The following is a 13,351-nucleotide window of genomic DNA, read 5'->3' as shown; positions in this document are numbered from 1 at the left end:
TAAAAACCTCACATTTCCTCAGTAGTCACAGAAAAAGCTTGGTATGTAGAAAATTTATTTCCATTTCAAGCAGGCAGATATTTCTAACACTAACTCGATATACTGAAAAGTAGCATACAGTATCACCAAAAAGATAACCTCCAGGGTTCACTGCTTACCTTGAGAAACAGACACACTCACAGTCTGTGATCCGTTTTTCTCTGTAGCTACTGGTGGTTTTGCAACAGGAATTCCAACACCTCCAATGTAAGGATTGTAATTGTAGGTACCATAATCAGCACCCCAGTAATCATACCACGTGCTGCTTATAGGCTTAAAAAGCAAATGAAAAAGGAAAAAATAACAGCAATTCTTTTGACTGTCCAAGAAGAAGATAAATTTGTAATGAGTAACAACAAAGATGGAAATTACAAGAAATTAAAACCAGAAGATAGCTTTAAAAAATTGTCGCAATTTTTTTGTTGCCATACAAACTACTCTTTCCTTAGTGATTGCAAAAATCCAGTAATTTAATTGTCTCTAAGACCGAAGAAACCAGTTTAAAATTTTATCATCAGATTTTACTCATACACTCGTACTATATTGCAAACTTGGTAGTGGAGTTGCAACACTGGTATTTTGAGAAGTTGTTAATCGAGATATAACACTGTATTATTAATATGACAGACTATTATAGAACCCTTGTGGTCTTGGTGAGGCTCAGGGGCTATTTGAACTGGGTTCTGCAAAACAAGAAGTTGAATAATCTCTACTGAAAAGTCATAATCAAAGGCACTAAGAAAGCATATGGATGACAAGAAAAAGAGAAAACAGTAATAAAAGACTGCAAGAAGGGAAATTGTAAGACGATGCTTTTAATGGAAGGTCTATCAATTAGCAATCCTACATAAACACAAAAAGCAGAACAAATCTGAAGGAACGAGGAAGAGTTTTTCTTGCTAGGTTTTTTTTGACAATAGGAAGATATCTGTGATATCTTATATATATATATATATATATATATATATATATATATATATATAACAGGAAGATATCTGTGGATGAATTGGACTGGAGGATAATGCCATGTTCAATTACAAGAGATGAAGGAAGGAGACAAAAAAAACTAAGCAATGACTGGAAGATTTTGATGAAGGGAAATTTGAAGAAAAAAATCTCTACACGATAGGTAATCAGGTGAAGAACATGAGAAAAATATAGAAAAAATAAGAAAACACAGTACTGTCTGAACAAGTGGGGCAAAAATTAATTCAGTTTAATTCAAATGAGGCCCAAAGCTTAAGTCAACAGTGAAAAGTATAGGGAATCTCAGGTGCATCATACCTTGAAAACTTTGGCTGCAAGAGGATCTTTTTCCAAATCAATATCCAAAGGATCAATATCAACCTCCATCAGGTCTTGCAGCAATTCAAGGTCAATGTCTTTATCTTTTTCCAAAGATGACAGGGGTGGAGCACCTTTGAATGTTTACAACTACTTTAATATTACCAAGTACAGTTTATGAAACAAGGACAATATCATATAATTCACAGGTAATGCCAAGGCTTTTAATACACACAGCTCTTAGTGGAAACATATAAAACGTGCTTTGTTGAAATAATGAGAAAAATAATCATTTTTTAATTAATCAGACATACTAAGATCAAGCATTACACACATTTTTCCTTTATTTTCAGAAACTACTTATTCTATCATAAAAAAACCTTCACAGATTTTTTGACAGATTAATCACAGCGCAGGTTGTTTATTATTTCTCAGCAGGCAATATACATCGAAGATCACAGAGTCATTTACCTGTGATGTCGTGTGTCAAAGGCTCATCTATTGTTTCCACTAATTGAACTGTGGGTGGCTGAAGAGAGTCATCAGAATCCCCAGCTGAAGCGCCAGCATCTTCTCCCAAAGCACCTTCTTCCATAGCTTCAGCCGCTATAGGTGCCAGCAGTTCTCCTACACGTGGCATCAAGCAGACAACTTCATTTCAAACTTCATTCCAGTTACAATTTAACATCTCAGTTTCTAAGCCAAGTGGTTTTTTTCCACCTAACTCTAAATTCTTAAAGTGCTCACTTTTTCTAAAAGGAAGAGTGCTGATTTTTTTCAAATAATTGGGATCAAATATATACACTTGACTTTTTAGTGCAGAAGGAAACCTCAGGATTTAATTAATTAATATGAAATATTTCAGTGCACTTATTGCAATCTAATCTCAATTTGCTTGTGAAGCATATGAGTTGTTTTTTTCCCAACAGTTGGCAGACTCTAAAATGACAACTCAAAAAGCTTCAAGAAAACAAGTTTTTAGCATAAGCTAAAGCCTAAAGACTATGAACTTAAAACAAACCTGCTAGAATATCTTGCAGCATACAAGTCAGAGAATACTGAGCCCATGCTCCTCCCCAAGAGATGTCTCCTCTGTTAAAGTCAGTTCCAACAAGAAGGAGCAGCAATCTTTCCAACTGAGTTTCATTTACAATCTCACATAAATGAATTGTTGGTCTTGTGGCATTTGCAATTCTAGCAAGAACCTAAAAAAAGATTGAAAAATATAATTGCAATGAATCTCCCCTCCTTCTCCCTCTTAAAAGAATTAAGTTATCAAAATTAAGACTAAGTTTTTTTTACTATTCTTACACACCTAAATATTGACTACTCAAGCATCAGCTTTCGCAAAAATGAAACAATTCAACCATGAAATTTACTTGTCCACTTTACTACTAGAGATTTTCACTCTCTATCAGTGAAACTGCCTATCATTTCTGGCTCAGAGGAAAACACTGTGGTCCTCATTCTCCTTCAGTTTAGTTCAAGAACGTTAAGAAAAAAAAAGTCTTAGGAAATTGTGATTAGAAACGCTTTTATAGCAATGTAAAGCTACAAAAATATCTCCCAACACCTTAAAAATGCCTTGCTCAGCCCTCAAGGGCTGAGTAATTTTGGAAAATGAAAAACCGAATGGGAGTACTACCTCCATTCCTCAATCATGTTTAAGATTATCCATATTAAGATTATGGATCAACTATAAATACTCATATCTTCATGACAACAGCTTTGAAGAGCACACTATATAGCACAATAAAATAGTATTTAGAAAGCAAAATCCTATTCACACAACTTTTGGAGAGTCCACAGCATTTTATTCAAAAAGACAAAAAATCCAAATTTATTGGATGGAATATATCCAAAAAAGAAGTATGCACCAAATGTAAATCAAGCAGCAACTGCCTCGTCATAGAGTCCAAATTCAATACTATGTTGGTATTACATTCAGAACGTTGTATTCAACAAGGCAAAATTACCTGGTGGTCTGAAATAACTATAGACTAAGAGAAGTTTTTACTTTTAAGTAGCATTTATCTAATTACAGACACAAGTTCCAAGAAAAAAAAGGTAAAAGTTCTTGGTAGCGGTGATGGTCAAAGATACAGCAGTTTGTAAACTGAAGAGAGTTATCAGAAATACTATGGGAAATGGTTTTAAACTAAAACATGAAACATTTAGATCAGATTGAAGGTAGAAATTCTTCACTATGAGGATGGTGGGGCACCAGAACAGGAAGATGCCCCATCCCTGGAACTGTTCAAGCCCAAGGTGGATGGGGCCCTGTGCAACCTGATCTAGTGGGTGGTATCCCTGCACGTGACAAGAGGGATTGCTCCTTAAAGCTCTCTTCCAACCCAAACTACTGTATGATTCCATGAAATAATACTCAACAACGATGGCAGAGCTGAGTGCAGTACCTACTCCATTCAGTGTAGTTCCTTTTCTGGAAGCAACACTTTAAATTCATAGCTGCAGAACTAGAAAATTCTAAAGACTAGTACTTGGAGTGCTAAGGAGTGAACAGTTACTAGAATGTCAAACACTAGAATGTTTAGAAAAAGGGAAGCTTCAATTCCAGTCACAAAACAAAATAACCAGAGCAATGATTATGCTGATATTGGATTAATTTTTGTTTTTTAAGGGCTTTTTTTTTTTTTTTTTGGAGGTTTCTTTAGCTTCTTCAGCAGTAAATTTACCCTCCAACAATCAGCCTCAGTCTTACTTTTCATTCCCATTTGGCCTCAGTTTTTCAGATTATGTAACATCTAAAATCCTACATATGCTCTATGACTAGCATGTGGATTTTGATTTTTTTCCTTTAATTTTCTGGTTTACTCTTCAAAAATACATTTGCACAACTCAAATCAGCTTTCTGAAACCCCTAATCCAAAATCTTAGTGGAAATAGAGACAACAGTGATGCAACTGTAAGAAGCTGAGTCAACAGTGTTCCCGCTTCCTGTCCTGATGGAAGGATGGCTGCTTCTTTCAAGAAGCATGCACAAGAAATCTAGCTTTCAGAACAAGTTTCTCTGAATCATTGAAGGTGATTTTCTGTGCCTACAAGATGAAATCTATAAATGAACTGGAAAGACCTCTGGTCTGGAGAGATACTCCATCACAGCTACTATTAATAATCCAGTAAGTGAAAAAAGAATTTTTGCTAGTTTCACCGTTCTGATAAATTGCATTTGTTTTCTGGGAAGTTAAAAACAAAACAAACCAATAAAACATAACAAAAAACAAACAAACAAAAAAACCCTCAAGCACTTCCAACTAGCAAGATATGACAACTCATGTCAACTCAAATCTCAGATTATACAGGTCCAAAAAAATACTTGCAAACTATCAAGAAACAATTAGGAAATACACGTAACACAGAATAAATTTCTCTTAAAGATCCACTTCAGAGTAAAACCAAAATTAATATGCTTAATAGTCATTACAATAAATATTTTAATGGATCCTTCAGAAATTACACATTTCTACAGCTGAACTCAAAAGCTGTAAGCACATTCTTTCAGACACCTTTATGCAAAATGGTTAAAAAGAACAGTCTCCAAACTACATAGAAAAACTCCTAGAGCTATCAATGAAGCAAACTGCTGTAGTGACTCGGAATCATGCATTCAGGCTAATGGAAAAGACCTTTAACTATTTAATACAGTGATAGCAGAATAGTCAAGTTCTTCCCGCTTACTCATTTTTAATACCATGAAAATATGTAATAGCTTTAAGTTCCATGAACATTAGATTTCAGTTACCAAAAAAATAGGGATTTTTACTATATTAAATGTTAGAACTCCGCACATGTACTTACACAACAAGATTTTTTGAAGTTACTCTTTCTAGGTGATTTTGAAGCATCATAATGTCAGTTTCACAAAAGGTGGCAGATAAAAAAAACCCTACCTCACCACAAATTACCAGAAATTCTAATGTTACAGTTAACTTTTATCATTAATCAATCAGAAAGAAATAATAGAAAATTAATCCTACGTGGTATCCATTGCAACTATAGAATTTCATATGCTATTTACCTTACAAACAAACAGAAGTAAATCTGCATGACAAGTAAAGTCCATAGACAAAAGGAAGAGTGCCAGCTTCTGTACTACAGAAATACAACGTTCATGTGCCAGTGTAAAGGGAAGTGGCTCAATTTCTGGAGTTTCCTTTGTAGTTGATACTTCTGTATCCAAAGTAGAACGAGGCCATTCTGCAGTCCGACGCAAACGTATTAAATCCTTGAAGTGCTATTGAAATCAAATTTGAAACAACAGTTACATATTTTAAGACTAAGCTCTGGATCTCTTCCAACCAAAAATCTGAGGCAGCAATAACAGTGGACTCTAGGAATATATGAGAATCTGGAATGGAATTAAGGCTTTATTGGCAGAAATTTATCTTGGCAGCGTATTGTCTCAAGTGACAGAGTAATAACCAAGTTATTCAGTTCCGCACAAGTGCCATTTAAGTCTTAATGTTTGCAATAAAACATATCAAGGGTATGTATTTCATAAGCTTCTTTCTCGTTTCCACCACCTGCATATAAAACTATTGTTAGCATGAAGTGACTTGCAGACAGAAATATTGAAATTTACCCTTAAAATAAGACTGCTTGCTTTCAGTTCATCACATTAGAAGAATCCTCAACGACATCCAACGTTCTTAATACTTACAGATTATGAAGCATCCATTAAACACTACAAACTAAATTAATCCAATACTCGATCAGGGCTTTAAACTACAAACTTTTTTATATAGGTGCTACCAATGCAGTGGAGGAAACGTGCTTTTAACAATTCTACCATTCACCAAAGCCACTCATTTAGCAGTTCAAATGATTGTATAATCTACAAAAGGAGTCTAAAATGAGGTAAAGCAAAAGCCTCTTAACATCTCACATCTTCTAGATACTGAAACAGACCAAAGAATTAATTAATAAAACAAAAGGTTTCAGTTTTCTCCAAAATGCAATAAATATTTTAGGTTACACACAGCTTGTCATAACTGGAAGTGATTAGTAGGTGAAGTAGTAAAAACCACATGAAATGCAGCTATCCAATGTACAATAATACCATAACAAGATGTTAAGATATTTCAATATAAATTTTTTAGTTCAACATGCGTTTTTGGATGCAACATGGCTGCTATAAAGTGAAACTTAAATAGCTACACAGCATATTTCAGCCAGTGAATCATTAAAAGACGTCTCAAGGGGGTCACTGCTGAGCAGACCTGCTGTAACAGTCCTCCCAATATAACGTGTTGGAATAAAGCAGAGGATAGTGCAGGAAAGAACAGCTCATGACAAGCAGAGTTGGTGAAAACATACGGCTTTATTTTTTAGGCTAGTGTTTAAACTAACAGGTTGCTTTTTTTGTAGTTACTGGAAGTTGTTTTAAGATTTTTCTTCAGAATGCCTCTAAATTCCAATATTCCATTAATCTTGTTTCACAATCCTACTCTCAGTCATACATGAACATTAATAATTTACATCAGTACAACTGGAACTAAACAGGAATAATATAAAGAGATGCTTAATTTTGGTAGCTAGTAACACAGGCTTTCTTTTTTTTCCATGTGCACTTTCAAGAAAAGTCCACAATGCCAACTTGAGAGATCTCTAAGTTTTAGCGTCTTATCTCATAATCAAGTTAATTACTATCACATTCACTTTCAGTATCTAGGGCTTGTTGTAATATGCCATAATTTACATGACACTTTAAGGAAGTTATATTTCTTATTCTGGGAAGCTGCTCAGATGCATGATTATTTTCTTCTTACTCAACCAGGACCACATTCAGAAGAGTACTGTATGTAACAAGCAGGCATATAAAATGTTATTTCAAATTTCTATCGGTCTGTGTTACCCACCGTTCAATGATATGACTAGTGTTCCCAAAGCTACAGGATTACCAGTCAAAATGTGGAAGGGTAAACCAATTTTCCCAGTGTAAGAAATTTCCAGATGGCTGCTGTACTAGCATCAAAGAATCCTTGATAGCAGGCATGATGAAAAACATTAGAGTTTGTTTAACATTGGACAAACACTACTTTGCAGGAATAGCTCTTTTCATGCATAGAACAAGAAGTCAATTACAATTTCAGAGCATCATACCTTGGAAGTAGCCTGCTTTAGTTTTGCCTGTTCTACTAAAAGTTTGTATGATGATCCTTTGTTGCTTTGTATTTTCTCTTTTTCCATCTGTTCCACCAAAGCCTTCTGCTTTGCTTTTAATAAGTTAAGTTGCTAAAAGAAAATGTTAATAGGAAAAAAATGAAAATTTAAGCAATAAGATGTTAAAAGGATCCATATTTTCATATGATAACAAGCTTCAGTTCAACCTGTAACCTGAGTTTTTAAAATACAGTTGTATTAACAGCTATAACTTAGACACCTTCAGGGGCCACCAGTCTCCACACAAAGTTTAAGAAAAAAACCTAACAACAACAAAACAGTATTTTTTAAAGCTCAAGACAACCATGCTCAGAGTAATAAAAACCACATGGTTGTATTTAGAAATGAAAATTCCATATCTTAAGAATGACGTACTGTTATTTAACAGCTCAGGAGCTTGCTCCCTGATGTACTCAGATTTACACTTCTGTGTAAATTTCACTTATTACCCTATGTAGGTAAAAGAGCCCAATAGTACATTCCAACATTTGTTCTTCCAACAGATGCCATGCCCCGCACTTTGAGACAAACATCAAAGAAAACAGGCAGCCTTCAGCTACAGAATTAGACTACACGAAAGCACAGCTGAATGAGTCCCAAGGCCAAAGCTGTTTGCTCAAGAAATGAAATATGTTATACAGTATCTTCTGTGAAAATAGCCACTACCGTGTCAGAAGTCACCTGTTTATGATGAACAAGCTGTTTTCTGATCTTTCGTGAATACAGTCTATCTAGGCTACTGTTGCCTTTAGTAGATCTGCTCAAACTCTGGGTATGAAGGCTATTATTTATAAAACTCCATTGGTTTCCTAATGGAAACAGAGAAAAAAAGACATTAGTCACATTAAGCTTCATTTAACTCCACAGAAAAACATCTATACGACAAGGGTTAGCAACTCAAAATATTAAAGAAATGAGCAAAATGCAATTCTTTTTGTGAAAGGCTGATGGTAATATTTCTGCACAATTTTCAAATGCTCGTTCTTATTATTTTTAAAATATAAGGAGATAAGAATGATTGTTCTAACTAAATAGAAATAACTGAAGAGCAGTGGTAAAAAAAAAAGAAAAAAGAAAAAGCTTTCCATTTTTCATTTTCAGAAAACCTGTTCAAAGAAAATAGCTATTTTTATACTTAAAGTAGTGCTAAAAAATGAATTTAAATGTACCAAATACATATACTACAACAAATAACAAAACAGGCATGAAGCCACACTACTGTATTTTTTCACAATGCAAGCATTTTGTCTCAACATGGCAGACTCTCAATTGCCCAGTCTAGGAGTTACAGAATAATATACAGACATTTTACAAAATAAAATCAAGGTTACAATTATCACTTACAAAAAATCTCATATCTAAAAATAAAAAAAAAATTTAAAAAAAGGAAGCAAAGAAGGAGACAACAGTACAAATAAAGCGATCAACAATTCATTTAAAAATCTCATTTTTCAAATGAATCAAAGATGTATTTTAAGTATATGAGCAGCTCCAAAACAAATACCCACAGAAACAAGATTTGTTATGTAATTAAATTAGTATTGCACACCTGTCAAAAAACGTTCCCTCTCTTTTCCATTCAGAGGTTTCTTGGCTGTGGCTGCTTCATCTTCAACAGTAGCTACATAATCCAGTAGTCTGGATACCAGCATTACAACCCAACTGATCATGGGAATATCTAACACTCCTTAAAAAGAAAGATTTGAGTGCCTTAATAGCTTGGAAACCATAACAAGATAATAATAATAAAAAAATTGTAATAGGAACTATATGGCACACATTTCACTAGTTTACAAGAATGTCTTTTGTTTCTCTTTTTCCTTTTTTTCCCCCCCAGTGGCAATAACCTAAGCACTTATAAACATGAGAAGAAATCAAATATTTGGTGTAGAAGTCAGGCACAAAAGCAAACATCCCATTTCTCTTAAGCTGATAAAGTCAGAAGTGAAAAAGCTTCATCTCTACTGTTTACGGTAAAAATTAAGCGGGATTAAAAAAAATAATAAATTCGTTGCTGAAGTTTCTAAATACCAAACACAGAGTGACAGCTGCTTGCATTAAAGCACATAAGTCAGATGTCTAATTCCAAAGTGTGAAATTCCTCTGTCACCAAGGGCTCTTACAAGGCCATCATAACTGCGCATTCGCACAGCTTCATTTTCACTCCTTTAAAATATATTTTCACATAGCCATTCAAACCATGATCAGAAAAGCCAAGACTGAATTCAGACTAGATGAACCATGCTGGTGACACTGATGGCTTGCTATCACCTATTTCAGTCTCACTCTAAATGCAATACAGGCAGAGATAAAACGTATCTTACAAACCACGCAAGAAAATCTTTGTATAAGTAAATGAATCTAAATGAACAGTTCTAAAATGGACTCCTAAGTACACAATAAAAATCAGGAACCTTGCAATTAATGACCACTGGATCACTGTCATTATGCAAACTGCACTCTTTTATATAATATAAATAGCACAAACTTAGCAATACTAGAGGTTACATCCACATTTTCATATCTGTGCACAATGTTGAGCTGTATTTAGCCATGCTACACTTTTCAAGCACTAATCCTGAATTAAGCTGTAGTCAACTGAAACTATTGTTCATTTCAGCTCAAACAAGAACACTAAGTCTTAAAAACACCATGCCCAAAATCACATCTTGTTGCTGGTAGCCAAAGCAATCAGGTGGAGGCCCTGAATATTCACCCTAGTCTCCTCTCCCATGCTGGCTGAAATCAGCCCACTTCAAATAGGCAGAGGAACAGGAGTCTTTCCATCACCTCTGCAGGAACTGTAGACTAAACTGCAAGGATAGAAATGAGTAGCATTGGTGACTGTTTTGATTTGCAAAACAAAAAGAAAGGAACCTGCTGGAGAGTGAAGTATATGATTTTTCACATTTCTGTTTGTACAAACATATTTCTTTATCTTCTGTCTCTTTAAAAAAAAAAAACAGAATTTTCAGCTTTTCTCCCTCCCTCCAAGTGTCTTTCGTTTATTCGTTTTCCTCCTCTGCCTGAAATTTCACAAATCCACAATGTTCACATCTTGCTTTCATTTTCTGTTGTTTTCTGACTCTTTCCCCACTAAGTTTTTACCCCTTTCGCTCTTAGTTATGCGTGACAGTTCTCAAACAGCAATTTCTTCTTCCATACCTGAGGCTTCCATCACACATAATAGTGCCCTAGTACTTACCTGTACTGTCCAGGAGGAAGTAAGCTGGAAGACCAGCAAATAAAGCTCTGAAGTATCAGTTACTTCTGCTTCCTAAAGTCCTCCGTGAGGACAACTAGTAAGGCAAGAGCTATGAAAGGAATTGGCAGCTGTGGGGAGAGTGCAAACAGAGGTAGAGGAGATGTAAGGTTGGGTTTCCCTCAGACTAGTTAGAGACTACAGCAGGATATGGCCAAAATAGAGAAAGTACATGGCAGACCAAGAAGAAGCAACAAATAGGACAGCCTGACACCAGCTTGAGGCTTGTTTATGACAGGAGACAAGGAAAAAGAGTCTCAGCTGGTGTTTACCAACTTTACAAGGTCAAGAATTTTAAGCAGCAAATCATCTGCAATGCTCTGCTACATGTACATAATCTATGAAGTAGCCTAGACTTTGGTGTCTTTAAAACCAAGCATTTTCTTCAGGCTTAGAGTAGTAAAGAAAATACTCAAAAATCAATTTTAGAGAATAAAGTTTCAGTAATTTTTAGGGTCAAGAAAATGTAAAATCCTTGTGGTCACAAAACAAAACAAAAACCCCAATGCAGCTTCCAGAAACTAAAAGGACACATCTAGCAAAGTTGTCTTCGTGGCCATGTTGTGGCCACTTTTAACAGTTGAAACTTAAAAAGGATCTTATGAGCAAAACCACACACCTCTTTCCAAAAGGCTAAAATCCAAAGTAATTCACTGGAGTAATTAGACCTATGTACACCTTGGGTATTCCTTCCACTTTTAGCTAAAATTTTAAAGGGCTTCTTAGCTGAAAATAGATTTTGTTCAAGTTTACTGGGGAAAAACACCTCTTAGAACCTAAAGAACAAGAATTTTTAGCACATTTTAAAAGACATTTGTGTTTCAGAAATATAATAAACAAAAGCAACTTCTTTTAATACACCAATAACTATGAGCTAATCTTCCAATTTTCTAGCATACAGTGAATATGAAAATATAGTTTCCCAAATTAGAGGGCTACCTTCAGTTCTTCTGTGCACAGGTAAATGAGGTTGCAGTGGTGACAGAAGGTTATCCAGGAGATTAAGTAAACTTTCTAAAACACCACTGTTGCTAAGCGATCTTTGTCCAATGCAAGAAAGTAACATGAAGACCCTAAAAATAAAATTAAATATTTAAGACTTTATTTCCTTTTCAAATTCTGTAATATTACGAAACACCCCTTCTAGATCACCAGTCCCCTAAGCTTTTAACTGAGATACAAGCAGATTGCTAGAGAAAGCAACACTGGCCCAGCAAGTGGACTAGATTTCAAGATCTGCTGTCAGAAAGGATAATGCAGTATTTTAGATTACACATTTTCTCTTTCACCCTCAGGAGGTCAGCAGTTACATACAGAGCATCCCACTCTGTACATCTTCTGAAAGAAGACTTTATCTGTTTAATTTCTTATCCCATATGATATACTGAATAGTAGGAATAGATAATTAAATCCACGTATTATTATACCCTTGTATTAATCCATTTATAAGTATGATAATCTAAATGACTAAAGAAGGCAGAAAGCCACAGAAGAGCAAATAAGTTAGATTAAAATAACATGAGAACTAACACATTTAACATTGGTTATTCAGCTTTACACTTGATTGCTCTTATTTTAGAGAAGACTGCTGCGTTAAATGCAAACTGTGCTTTCCAGTCTCATTCATAATGCCAAATGCATTAGAAGAGCAGTCCTGTGATGAAGGTGTATTAAAGCCTGATAAAGCAAAAGGCAATTTAGAACACTGGAAATCAATCCAGATATGTAAAGAACACTGACAGAAATATCTTCCTAATCACTTCTAAGTAAGGAAAAACAGCAGCTTATTGTGGTGTAAGTATGAAACATATGCAAAAAAAACTCTACAGATCGACATGCATCATTTGCAGTGCTTTTAGAACTATTTTTTGTACCAGTGGGACAGACAGATAAGCATTATTTGGTCACATCTCTGTCAAGTGATATGCTTAATTACGAACCGTGGAATTACTTAGATGTGATCCACAGATCATACATTAATATAGACTTAGACCTTACCTGTCTTGTGGGAATATAAGAAGTTGCTCTGAATTGTATAATTCCTGCAGTACATTTGAGAGAAACTGACCCCACCACCTTTCTCCTCCACACAGCTGAACAAGCAGAAGACCAGTATGCAATCGGATTTTTGGAGTCCCACTGATACACAGGTGTTTAAACAATTCTTCACAAGCTTGAGCATGAAAAGTACTTTGTAGAACCACAGGAACAGAATGTCCTTTTAAGAAAAGAGAATAAGCAACTGTGTTTAAGGGCAGCATATAATACTATTACAATCAAGATGGCTTGATGATGGGAAGAAAAAGTTCCTAAGAAGTTTCTAAATTAATGATGAGGAGACTAATTGACGTGGGAGAGCAGAAAGAGAGGGGAGTATCTAGGGAAATGGTAATTTGCAGGAAAACCCTAAAGGCCAGGCCATGTAGAGAACACCAAATCATGAAGCAAAATCTAACTCTTATTATGATTAAGAACAAACCAGCACAGAGAACTGCAAGACAGACAGGCCTATCTATTTAGAAAACAAAGTTCCACACTTACTAGTGGCTTTTTGTTGTTGTTGGGTTTGTTTGGGATTTTTTT

General features: G+C 35.0%; 1 protein-coding gene across 7 annotated transcripts in view; it reads right to left on the bottom strand.

The window, feature by feature from the left end:
• Nucleotides 1–13,351, bottom strand: part of BIRC6 (baculoviral IAP repeat containing 6) — a 167,700-nt gene that overhangs the window by 100,086 nt on the left and 54,263 nt on the right. For 5 of the 7 annotated variants that reach the window (XM_048938004.1, XM_048938007.1, XM_048938008.1 and 2 more), the window contains exons 30-39: nt 12,767–12,986; nt 11,708–11,841; nt 9,056–9,193; nt 8,173–8,315; nt 7,447–7,578; nt 5,363–5,578; nt 2,345–2,528; nt 1,795–1,950; nt 1,324–1,457; nt 159–312 (exon numbers count right to left, since the gene is read on the bottom strand). In XM_048938004.1, the coding sequence (XP_048793961.1) occupies nt 159–312; nt 1,324–1,457; nt 1,795–1,950; nt 2,345–2,528; nt 5,363–5,578; nt 7,447–7,578; nt 8,173–8,315; nt 9,056–9,193; nt 11,708–11,841; nt 12,767–12,986 (1,611 nt within the window). The remainder of the gene's footprint in view (nt 1–158; nt 313–1,323; nt 1,458–1,794; nt 1,951–2,344; nt 2,529–5,362; nt 5,579–7,446; nt 7,579–8,172; nt 8,316–9,055; nt 9,194–11,707; nt 11,842–12,766; nt 12,987–13,351) is intronic. The other 2 variants (XM_048938006.1, XM_048938010.1) reach the window with 1 other exon arrangement.

Source organism: Lagopus muta, chromosome 2, assembly GCF_023343835.1.
Source record: "Lagopus muta isolate bLagMut1 chromosome 2, bLagMut1 primary, whole genome shotgun sequence".
In the NCBI taxonomy this organism is placed as follows: Eukaryota; Metazoa; Chordata; class Aves; order Galliformes; family Phasianidae; genus Lagopus; species Lagopus muta.
Note: the sequence above shows the minus strand (reverse complement) of the source record. Positions and strands in the feature narration are given on the sequence as shown.